This window comes from Balaenoptera musculus, chromosome 15 (assembly GCF_009873245.2).
Source record: "Balaenoptera musculus isolate JJ_BM4_2016_0621 chromosome 15, mBalMus1.pri.v3, whole genome shotgun sequence".
NCBI lineage: Eukaryota > Metazoa > Chordata > Mammalia > Artiodactyla > Balaenopteridae > Balaenoptera > Balaenoptera musculus.
This window is the reverse complement of record NC_045799.1, coordinates 46,526,284-46,538,880: the sequence shown is the minus strand read 5'-3', so window position 1 is coordinate 46,538,880 and position 12,597 is coordinate 46,526,284. Positions and strand designations below refer to the sequence as shown.

Genomic DNA, 12,597 nt, shown 5'->3' with positions numbered 1-12,597 from the left:
TGTTCACCATAAATTGGCAATGTGACCCTCTTTATTTGAAGGATAAGAATGCTCAGACCTAATTTTGTAGCTGTCCTCCCGAAGCATGGAATGAAATGCAATAGCTTTTACTTATTTCCCTGGATACTCTAATCCCTCCCTGCTTTACAAGTATCTTTGAGCTGTTCCTCCCTCTGTATCCACAGCAACATGAAATCCCACCGGAATTATCTGCTGTGGAAATGCAGGTGCACTTGTTTAATGTTTCATTGGCCTGAGCGCTTCACTTGAACTTTTTTTGGTTCCACAACATGGTGACCTTTGATTTTAGAGCAGAGGGCTCACAATGATGCTAGATTTCGTTTCTATACGTTAAGCCGATACCATTAGACCTGAGATCGTGCTTTTCTCGAGGTGCTGCTACTTCTGCCACCTCATCTAACACGTGTCCAAACCAGGATGCACCCCGTGACCCACTTCCATGTACAGGAACTTTTTTTTTTTAATTCATTAATTAATTTATTTTTGGCTGCGTTGGGTCTTCGTTGCTGCGCGCGGGCTTTCTCTAGTTGCAGCGAGCGGGGGCTACTCTTCGTTGCGGTGCGTGGGCTTCTCATTGCGGGGGCTTCTCTTGTTGTGGAGCGTGGGCTCTAGAGTGCAGGCTCAGTAGTTGTGGTGCACGGGCTTAGTTGCTCCGCGGCATGTGGGATCTTCCCAGACCAGGGATCGAACCCATGTCCGTTGCATTGGCAAGCAGATTCTTAACCACTGCGCCACCAGGGAAGTCCCTGCAGGAACTTTTTGAATATTCATAGGTAATCAGAATAAAAGTCTTAAATGTTTTATATCCATATTTCATCCTCAGAAGAGCTAAGGTCTATTTGTACATTATAAATAGTATGATGACTTTGGACTGATACTCTTAGATAGTTATAAATTTAAGAAATCAAATATTTGGATGTTTCTAAATCAGATGACAGAGATAACTATCACAGCAAAATATGAGGTTGGAGATAAAATGGAAATGCTGATGGTAATTTCATATAAAGTCATGAAAGAGACAGGGAACCTTCATGGAGTAGCAAAAAGGTTGATGTTACAAAGAAGGGTGAAGAGGCTAGGTTAGGCCCCAACCATAAGGGCCTGAGATACCATGCTCATGAATTTGGACTTAGTATTTTGGTTATAAAAATAGGTAACATTCATTGAAAATGTTTTGTGCAGCAGGCAATAGTCTAAGCATTTTACGGATATTATTTCATCTCATCCTCATAGCACCCCTGTGAGGATCTAGGTTCTATTATTCCCACTTTACCGGCTAGCAACTGAGCCACAGAGGGCTTGAATAACTTGCTCAAAGTCAAAGAGCTAGGATGTGCTCAGGCCAGGAGTCCAGTGAGGCAATCTGACCCCTGAGCCCATGGTCTTAGCTGCTCTGCTCCGCATCTACCCAAGCGGTGAGCAGACATAGACGTGAGATGGGATTTAATTTAAAAAGAGGTTTCCAGTAGCCGTGTGGAAGATGGGCAGGAGAGAGGCTTGTGCCGGGAAGACTGGCCCTCAGACTGTTTTCTCTGGGCAAGAAGGTGAGCGAAGGCAGTGTGTCCTGGGAATGGCAGGTGTCAGGCACTCAAGAGATGTGGACGACGTAGACATGACTGGACATGGTGACCAATTGTGGGAAGGGAGAGAGAGGGTAGGAGTTTGAGGTTGGCTCCCAAGTTCCTAACTTGAGAGGCAGTCTGTTGACCATGCCTTTGATGAAGTTAAAAGAGGAGTGGGACGGGGCCACATGGACCTTTGTTTGGACACGTATGGAATTTGGGATGCCTGGGGAGGGGCCACATTAGGACCGATGGGCATCTGGAAATTAGGTTTCTAGCTCAGAAGAAAACTATAATGTAAAGATGTAAGATGAAGGTGTGACGTCAGTCACATCACCCAGGGAGCTGGGCATGGAGACTGGGAAGTTTGGCAAAGGATAGATGGGGCACGGAGGAGGAGCTGGTGAGGGAAGCAGTCTTCAAAGAGAACCTTACGACAGTGCTGTCTCAGACCGCGTGTTCTATGGCGGTAGCTCCTGGGTGGGGCCTCCTGCATGGTCCCAGCTGTCCACATGTCCTCCAGCCCTTGCTCCTCGGGATTCCCACCAGCAGTGGCACCCCGCCCACCATTGCTAGTCCCTGGATGAGCCCCAGAACCCTGCCCACACCTCTGCCTTCACTCAGTCAGACCCTGTGGAGTCAGCTGTCTACTTCCTGCTTGGACCCTGACTGATACAAGCATCTTCCCTCATCACCCCCCCCCCCACCTTTCCTTTAGGAGTCAATACATAGAGATTTCTAGTTGCTTTCCAGTGTTTATTTTGTACTTTGTCCTTGATAACAGAACTCTGGGCAGTGTGGTTCTTGGAAAACCCATTGTGTTTCTCTTTGAAAAGCCACATTTCCCAGCCTCCCTTGCTGCTATATATGGCCATGTCACTAAGTTCTCCCACGTCAGCAGAAATGTCATATGAGACTTTCAGGGAAGCTCCTTAATGGACAGCCCTTTCTACCCATTCCTCCTCCCTTCCGCCTGTAATGTGGATATGGGGTGTGATGGCTGGAGCTCCAGGAGCCACCTTGGACCTGAGGTGACCTTGAGAATGGAAGGCACACACTGAGAAGCGGAGAAGCAGGGCCTGCTGACAGCGTGGCTCCACCTGTTAGCACTAGACAGGTCACTTCCAGGTTTCTTAAGTGCAGTTGTAAGAGAAACTTGCTGGGATAGGGAGAGGGAGAGACAGGAGAGGAACTTGAAGAGGAGACAGGGTTAATGGGACACCCCTCCCTTCTGAATGGGGGGAATGGAAGATGGCTCTTGTAGTTGTCTCTGGAGGTGGCAAGAAGGGAAATGGAGGGAGGGGTCTTGCCAGGGGACTAGTTTCTGTTCTCCTTATGATGTGGGAGGTGTCCTCACTTGAGAATGAGGAAGGGGGATAGTAGGGAGAACAAGAAAGGGTGAAGTAGGGACCTTGAAGATTGGATATAGAACCAGAACAGCCACAATGAAGAACGCAAAAGGAATTTGGCTAAGGCTAGAGAAGAAGGGTGGAAAGCTGGTTCCTTAATAGATAAAAAGTAAGAAAACGCCGCTCCCCCAGTCTTTTGGCGAAATCTTTAATTGTACAATAGCATAATTCAGGGTAATACAGTGTGGTAATTCGGCAATTTACAAGTCATTTTACAAGTGATCCATGTTGTTAGATAGTTCAAACTGTTCAGTGCCAAAGAGATTGTTTCTTTAGTAAAAAATACCGCTGGATAATTAATAAGCCACTTATTCACATAGAGATGTAAAAAAGGCCTGTATATAATTGTATTATTAGTACAACATAAACCACATTTTAGTCACATAGACTCCAAAGCCCAAATAAATTTTGACCGCGTGTGAGTACAAACACGTATTATTATTTGCATTTTCCGTTAAATGGTAATAAATCAAAGGCCTGCAATTGGTGTGTTTGCAGACTGCAGCCATAAGTAGTCGGGGTTAATTGTGACCTTTATGTTACTTGAACGTATTCAAAAGTTTTATTCTTATTATTAGGGGATGAAATGTGCTTGGTTTTCTTTGTATCAAATAAGAATTTTCATTCTTAAATGACACACATCCTGAGAGACTTTAAAGCAAAACCTTTCCTAATATTTAGCTATTTTTAAATGTCAGGTGCAGTTGAGTTTATTCCATTGCCTGCCGTGCCATCGCCAAAAGTCTCCTGCTTTTAATGGTACTTAACAGATTGTCCGCAAATTGATAGCATTTCCACGTTTGGAAATTTTCCAGTTTCCTCCTGGGAAAAGAGGGCAGGTGTTTTCCTCTAACCTGGAGAAGGTTTCTTTTTCTGCATTTGGTTGGTCTAAGGGGAGGGGTGAACCAAGAAGAGATTTTTAGAAAAAAAGAATGTTTTTCTCATCCTGCTGAAGCGCAGGGGATCAGCCCACCCATAAGATGTTGCTGACCGTAGTTGGAAGGCAGATCTGCAGCAGGAGGATCTTAAATATTTCAGGGAGACACGGAGGCAGCGCTGAGGAGTGTCCGCTTAGTGTGCTGGGCTGCTGCTTACCATCCCTGGAGGATTGGTCCCTGGGCCGCCTGGGTGAGTGCAGAGGGCACTACTTGGGGTCAGAAGATGTGGCTTTCATTTCTGGCCCTGCTGCTTCTGAGCTTCGTGACCGTGAACAAATTACCTACCATTTCCAACCTCGATTTTCTTCTGTCTGAAATACAGAGAATACAAACCTGCAACGCCCCCCTGCCACCACCCCCGGCAGAAATTGTCCTGAAGATTAATCTCTATGACGACGCCCGTAATCATGCCTCGGGCCCTGGAAAGCCTGATGCAAATAAATATAAGGCAGCTTTGCTCTTGAAAGGAATCTTCTAGAATTCTCTTCTCTGTGATACTGTGCTCTCCTGATCTGAGTAGTTACATATATCTGAAAGTCATAAAGCTAATGTTGACTATGGGAATTAGATGATCTTTGCATCCCTGCCCACAGGTTGGGGTCTACAGGGCAGTGAAGACCAAGGTTAGATGAGAAGATGCTAAAGCCAGATGGCCTGGGTTCACACCCAGCCTCCAGATTTCCTGGCTGCACCGTCTTAGGCAAATCACTTTGCCTCTGTTCTGCATAATAAAATCGGGGTAATAATAGTACTGACCTCATCGTACTGCTTCCAGGACTCAATGAGAGCCTTGCAGAGCACTTGAGTGTAAGCACTCAGCAAGTTTCACCATGGTGGTTAGAATTCCAGGCCATCTCTCAAAAGGAGTCTGAAACTCAAACTTTGCGTTGACTTACACTAAATTTACCTGCTTCCTCCCAGTTTGGGGTTTTATTTTGTTTTACTCTGAGAAGCAAATTTTAAAAAGTTAAATGGTACCTGCCTTCACAAGGTCACAGCTTTTGGAAGTTTCTGCCATTAGCTGCTCCGGCACCCTCTCACTTCTTTCATTTAAATGGTCGGTTCTCTTGGAAGGTTTGTGCAAAAAAATTTGCTACGCTCAAAGAAAGACTCAACAATTGGAAGACGCGTGAAATAAGGTTAAATTGAATTGAATTGTAATAAACTTTCACTGAATTGTGCTTTACCTCTTTTTTTTTTTCTTTTTTTCTTTCTCCTTAGCTCTCACCTGAAGTTCAGTAATCTCACCCTGATTTCAACCCACGGACTCCCAGGAAAAAAACTTCTGGGCACTGAACAAAGGAAGTTTTTAGCAAGCGAGTATGAATTCTATTTTCTTCTTTTTAAATTTTATTTTATATTGGATTATAGTTGATTTACAATGTTGTGTTAGTTTCAGGTGTACAGCAAAGTGACTCAGTTATACATATACATATATCTCCTCTTTTTCAGATTCTTTTGCCATATAGGTTATTACAGAATATTGAGTAGAGTTCCCAGTCCTATATAGTAGGTTCTTGTTGATTATCTATTTAATATATAGTAGTGTGTGTATGTTAATCCCAATCTCCTAATTTATCCCTCCCCTGCTTTTTCATTCTGAAGCCTAAATGTCCTAATTTGTGTGCAGTCCTTTTTCTGCTAAATGGTAGGAAAGGGAAGTGGCAGGCTTTTCTCCTGAGTTCAGATGTTCCTTAGGAGATACAAATGCAAGTTAAGAGTGAATGGCAGGTCTGGGAGGATGCCGGCCCTGTTCCAAACAACTGGGACGGGTCTGTGACCCAGACACCACCTGCTTTTGGGTTCTGAGTGACACTCCAGGGCATGGGAGCTTGGTGACTGTATTTGCATCAGACCAGGCCATTTGCCAGAGGGAGCTAAAGTCTGGGCACCTCCGTGGGATGAGGGTCTCAGGCCCACCTGGCCCTTTGTCATCAGGGCTGATGAGGCAGAGGCCTTCTGAGTCCTCTGAGTCTGTCATTGTTTCTGTCCCAGTGGAATCAGTCTTTGACAACACCCCTTCTAGAAAATGCCACTTCATTATCACACAGCTTCCATTCATTTTAATTTCCTGTAGCAAAGCATGAGTATAAGAATGATTAGGCTCCCTGCCTCTAGAAACAATGTCCCAATTTTTCCAACAAGGAGGGAGGAAATTGTTCTCTCTCAGGGGGTTTTCATTTTAGATCCACAACGAAGGACCCTCTTTCCTCTGTGAAAAAGGCTGACTTTGCCTTCAAACTGTGAGAAAAACGGCAGTCTCCTTGCCAGCAGAGCTAGGCTCATTTTGACCTAATACTTTTACCAGACTATAAACTTTGGGGTTTGGGGAAGGACATCATCAGGGTGCAGTCAAAAAGACGTGGGTTTTGAGCCAGGTCGATGAATTCAGATCCTGCTCCCACCACAAAGGGGATTTCATCTCTCTGAGCTTTGGGGGTTTTGACTGGAAATGTGTATGATAAGCCAGCCTTGCTGGAGTTTTTGGTTAAGATTAGCCTAACACCAAGTTCTGGCTGAGCACGGAGGATCAACCCACGTACACCCCCTTCCCTCACTTTCCCTTCTTTCCAAATGACATAATTCCCAGGAAATGCTGGTGTTCCTGATAAATGTCTCATGAGGAATTTCATTCAGTCGGCCTGGCAAAGGTTTCTGTCAGTCCCCAGGTCGGGTGTGTTCCAGGAGAGACAGGCTAGCAAGTGATGCTCTGCTGGCCTGATTCTGTGGGGACCCGCGTGTGGCTGGGTGCACGGTCACCTGGGGTCTCTGCCTCTGTCCTTCTCCCTCCACACTCCCAATCCAGTGGCCAGAGTAAGCCTGCAGAAACGTGAATCAGATCCTGTCAACTCCCGAGCGGCCTGGAGCTGCTCTGTCCAGTGTGGCGGCAGTGAGCCACATGTGGTTGCTTAGATTTCAATTAATTACAGTTAAAGGGGATTAAAATTCAGCTCGTTGATTACATGAGCCACATTTGAAGTGGGCGGCTAGCCACGTGTGGCTCACAGCTGCCCTATCAGACAGCCCAGCTGCAGAAGGATTCTGTGGTCACAGAAATTTCCAGATGCTCCAATCTGAAATCTGCCCCTGTTCTGCTGGCTCCTCTGACCTCCTCTTTTTTTTTTTTTTAATATTTATTTATTTATTTATGGCTGTGTTGGGTCTTCGTTTCTATGCGAGGGCTTTCTCTAGTTGCGGCGAGTGGGGGCCACTCTTCATTGCGGTGCGCGGGCCTCTCACTGTCGCGGCCTCTCTTGTTGCGGAGCACAGGCTCCAGACGCGCAGGCTCAGTAGTTGTGACTCACGGGCCGAGTTGCTCCGCGGCATTTGGGATCTTCCCAGACCAGGGCCCGAAACCGTGTCCCCTGCATTGGCAGGCAGATTCTCAACCACTGCGCCACCAGGGAAGCCCCTGACCTCCTCTTTTACTATTTTTGCCCTTGTTCTCTCTGCTGTCACCACACCAGCCTACTTGATGTCCCTCGAACACAACAGGCAAGTCCTCACCTTGGGGATCTTTGCTTTTCTCTCTTCAAGCCTTTGCTGAAATGTCAGCTTTTACATGAGACCTACTCTGAGCATCTAGTCGTCTGCAGCCAACTCTCCAACACACTCTAGTCCTCCTTCTCTGCTCTCTTTCTTGCTACTGAAATCCTTGTAAATATTATACAATTTGCCTTTTAAAATTGTTTATTCTGAATCCTTCAACTATGATGTAAACTCCACAAGGGCAGGAATTTTTTTGCCTTTTGTTCACTGATGGGTTCCCAGCATCTGGGACAGTGCTTGGCATTTAGCAGGTGCTCAGTAAATAATGTCAAATAGATGACAGTTACCTCCGAAAGTACCTGAAGAAGTCCTCTCCATCAGGGTGTAGACAGGAACTAAATACCACAGCCATAGAAGATGTCTCTGGATGGGTACCTGCATGTTATCCTCTTAGAAACCACAAACTGAAACATCCACAGGATGTTGCCTTTCAAACGTTCCTCAGACCCCAATACAGGAAATTATGTCTGATCATGGAGTTTAGAAAGAACAAGTGCATTGATGTCCAAAAATTTAATGATTCGAATTCCTCACGCTAAATACAAATTCTGAACTTTTCCGTAACCAGAGTTTTGATTTATTATTGCTGTTACTACTTTTTGAAAAGCCATGTTTTGTCTCCCCACCTCCCCTGCCCAAACCCCGCCCTGTCCAGCCTCTAGTGGATGTGCTAATGATGTTCCCCGGGATGCAGCAGAAAGGAGGGTGGAGGGAGGGGAGGAGGAACCAGCAACGGGAGAAATCCACTAATTGGACAATCAGCTCTGAATAACTGAAGGTTAATGATGATGCTTCTTCTTCTGGGAGTGTCACGGTAAACCCTTGCTGGAAACCTCTGAGGTTCTTTCCGGTCCTGCAGGGTTCTGATTCCATGAAGTGCAGGTCTTCACCACACTTACATTTATTCCTCTGGAGTTTGCTCTTAATTTTGTACCTGGAACTTTAGGCTAAGTCTTCCCATCACTAGGTTTGGGGTCACTGCAACTTTGAGCAAGCTGGCCACTCTCCACATATGTCCTGTTCCAGCAATTCCCCCATCCTGCATTTCTACTTTTTTTCTCCTCCTTATTACCTGTCCCCAGAATGTTCTGTGAAGACAAGCTTTCACATTATTTTTGCGTCAGAGTCAAGGTCACTTGAGAAACATGAAGTTTCATTGACCTACCTTTTTGGTTCCTTCTCTCTCTTCCAGAGGACGCTAGTGGAGATATTTCTCTTGTCCTCAAGCCTGGAGATGGTCCCTGCCCTGTGGGAATCTTAATGCTCATTAACTCTGCTTAGGAAATAATTTTGGAGAAATATCACTTACAGTCTCCAATATCTAGTCTCACTACCTGATGGGTAAATTAAAGAAGGTCCAGAATGGATTCTAATATCCGAAACAGATAGGCATCAGCTACACACAGTGTAAACTTCTCAGTTTCTAAACTGAGAAATGTCATTCCATGTGGTCACAGGCTGTAAAAGCAAGCACCCCACATTTTTCAGTGCTTCCTAAGGTCCCTGCAACCCCAGTGTTCCCGGGTGCCAGTTCCCACTGGACAGAGCTTCAGATTTTATCTCTGAAGTATGCATTCTGAAATTATCAACACCGCTGGCCTACTGTCATTAGAAATAACATCGTCTTAGCCTTCCCCAAATTTCCCCTGAGAACTTTCATCTTTGAGCAAATCCTCATATGACGAATCCCTGTGTATTAACTATATTTAATTTTTCCTCATCTTGGACGGCTGACGGTACTGCTCCTGTTAGGAACAGATCACGTCCCAAGTAAGAACAGTCCCTCGTGGGTCTCTCATAGATGTATGAAATCAGTGAAGCCTCCTGTTTTCCTGTAAAGCTACCAAAATGGCTTTTTATAAGAGAATTTCATCTCACTATCTGTTATTTTCCTGTGACAGGCCAGCCCCCGATTTTCTTTTCTTATTAAGAAGAAATTTTCTTGTTTTTAAGTGTCATTGTGTGGAGAGATACAAAGCCCATACTCCATTCTCTTTCACAGGCCCTATAACAGGGTCTAATGTGCATCCATTACCAGGATTCTTTTTGTGTGGTGAGAGCAGACTCATGCGTGGATCAAAAAGAAAAAATGTTCTCCCATTACCACTTCAGAATCCTGTTTGCCTCCAAGGAGAGTAAACAGGGTTGTGCATCATTAATATTATTTGGAATAATACCCTTCCCATATGCATCCCACTTGACAGACAGCATCTCTTAACATTCTCGTGTCCATCCCTTGCAATGCTCGAGGCATGTGAGGAGGGGTCGTTATCCCCTGCTGAGAGGTGAGGAAACTGAAGTTCTAAAAAGGGGTGCAGAGTCCGCAGGGTCCATTTTCATTGGCGACAGAGCAGGGACACAGACCCTGGCACGGGGAAGCCTAGATTTAAACAGACTCTCGCTGTTCTGCTGCCCTACGCTCTGCGTCTTCAGAACAGGGTTATTAAAACGTCATGTACATGAGGTCAAACCTTCCAGAAAATTCTGGAAACAACCCTCACAGGACTCTAAATAAACCCAAAGCCACAGGAAACCCACTTTTCTCCCATTACAGTATTGTGTTCACCCTCGAATAGAACCCAGAGAACAAAACCCGTCTACCCTGGGCCTGCTCTTATGGAAGCAGCGGTCCCCGTAAATCACCTTTACCCTGAGAAGTGACTCCCCAGAGTCCCCAGGGATTGTACTGGCTGCAAACATAATTCCCTAATGGACATTTTCTCTAAATAAAATGCGTTTTGTTGTTTTGGCATGAATCCATACACTAATTCTAAGAATGAATTAGTCATTTATTGAAATTAGTCATATATTGAAAAGCCTTAGCAAATAGGCAGGGTTCTCGATATTCTGGACCTTGAGCCCTGCCTGTGAGAATCCTCAGATGTCACTTTCTTCATCCTCATTCGCTCCGAGTCTGTGGTCAATATGACAGTTGTCAATATGACAGACCAACTGCTAAAGTAAATTTACACCCGCCATGAAATGGAAGCAAGAGTATATATGAATGATTACACACACACACACACACCCTCCCTGTTGTGGACTGGTCTACCCCAGGCAGAACAATTTAGCTTTAATGGGAAGATGTCAATTTGCGACTAAGTGTCTCATAAGGACAAATCTCCTAGCTAGCCTGGGTCCCGGTAAACTCCCAGCAAGAGCACAGGCTCGGCCCACCAGGGGACTCGAACCAGCTCACCAGATGTCTAATTAATGCCCGCTGTCAGCTGCTCAAATGTCACTGATGGAGCCTCTCTCTCCGCAGCCACTGTTATAATGACAAAGATCACGCTTTGATGTCGCTATGCTCCTGGGTCAACGTGGTGGTTGGTAAAATGACTGCCATAGACCGAGCAGCTAAGCAGGTCATCGTTTCCAGAGAAGAAGTCGTGCCCTACGACCACCTCGTCCTCTGCACCGGACAGCAGTACCAGGTGAGCCCTCGGGGATGGCGGGGGTCACGTGCTGACCAGGCCCACGTCTCAGGGTCAAGAGCGTGCCTCCCACCTGCACATGTGACCGGAACTGGGTCCAAAACCCTCCTGGAAACCCATTCCAAGAAAAACATTCTGCTCAAGGTTAAGAATCACAGCAAGAGAATCACAGCAAGAGGAGAAATGTCATCCTCGAAGCTGTTGTCCAGAAGTCTAACACATACTGCTCACCAGAGCAGAATCCAGACGCAGCCCGGCGTGCATCTGTAGAAAATTAATTTATGCTTCAAGAGGCTAACATTCGGCGGTGGCGATGGGCTTGCGAGAAAGTATTTCAAACATGCGCACCTTCTGTCAGCCTTATTTTATTTTGTCTCTCGGTTACAAAGCTAGGAAGTGTGGCTGGTTGCTTACCTGGTGACCGTGCTTTCCATCTCGATTAAATTCTCAAGCCACATTCTAGGGAAGTGTTGCAGGATGTGACCTATTCAACATCTGACAGAAGCGAATTTGACGCCAGAGCATTTCATGCAGAAATGCCACAGAAATAGGGCATCTCTTTGATGAAAAGAGATTTAGATGATGGAGTCTTTTCATTACATTTTCTCTCAGGGACTGGATAGGCCTCCAAGTTGGGTTTGTAGGGAGTTATCCCCTGTCCACCCCAGGCACTGGTCATGTTTTTCTGCTCCTGTCCTAGGCCACCTTGGGGATGTGCTCAGGCCTGCTTCCCACAGATGAGCCAGGGGAGGCCGGCCTGGTGGGGATAGACAGCCCAGCAACTGCGCGCATCACTGACTTCGAGCGCTGAGCCTGGGCTACCCACTGAGAGCACCTGGGGCACTTTTGAAATAAACCCAGGCCAGGGCCCCGCCCCCAGAGGCTCTGTTTTAATTATTCTGGGGATGAGTGGGGTCCAGTCATCAGTATTTTTCTGAAGCTCCCAGGTGATCCTAAGCTAAGGCGGAGAAACACAGACTTGAACTTTCTCGACCTAGAACCTCACCTGTACCTTAGGGCAGCACTCCTCACGCTGCCATGTGCACACACATCCCCTGTGCATCTCGTTAAAATGTAGATGCTGAGCAGGGGGTGGAGTGGGGGCCGTGGCTGAGATACCTCAGTTCTAACACGTTTCTGGGTAAGGCCAAGGCCGCTAGTGAGGGGCCCACCTGAGGACCCAGCTTGGATCAGCGTCTGAGTGATTTCGTTTCTTTTCTTTCTTCCCCTTCCTCCTCCCATTCTTCCTCTTCTCCTTCTCCTTCTTCTTCTTTTAAAGCAATCCAATTCTCAAAGTGTAGGAAAGGATTTTTTTTTTCTGGATAAAGGAGAAAAATAAACTGGTTACTTAAGTACTCCTCTTTTTCAAACGTGAAACCAGAAGAAAACACCAAGCACCCCTTTGTCCCCCTCACCTGCCCCTCCGAGTTCCAGCTGCTGCCTGCGACCGTGGACTTGGGAAAATGTGACAGGAAGGCCCGGCCAGCTGTCCAGAGACTCGGGCGTCTGCCCATGTGTGCCCAGCTGCCCCTGCGGCTTTAGTCTGTGGCACATTAAGCTCTTGCCCTTTTAACAATGGGAAACACGAAATGAAGTGATAAAGAGAGTTTCAATTTAATTCTTCCAGAAGGACATAAAGATTAAAGGTACATAGACTGATATAAAAAAGGCAGCTGGATTCACT

The 12,597-nt window shown here is 46.1% G+C and overlaps 1 protein-coding gene across 1 annotated transcript in view; it reads left to right on the top strand.

Moving 5' to 3' along the window:
• Nucleotides 1–12,597, top strand: part of CFAP61 (cilia and flagella associated protein 61) — a 254,354-nt gene that overhangs the window by 162,403 nt on the left and 79,354 nt on the right. The window contains exons 19-20 of the mRNA XM_036824605.1: nucleotides 5,152–5,250; nucleotides 10,745–10,913. Coding sequence (XP_036680500.1) covers nucleotides 5,152–5,250; nucleotides 10,745–10,913 — 268 coding nt within the window. The remainder of the gene's footprint in view (nucleotides 1–5,151; nucleotides 5,251–10,744; nucleotides 10,914–12,597) is intronic.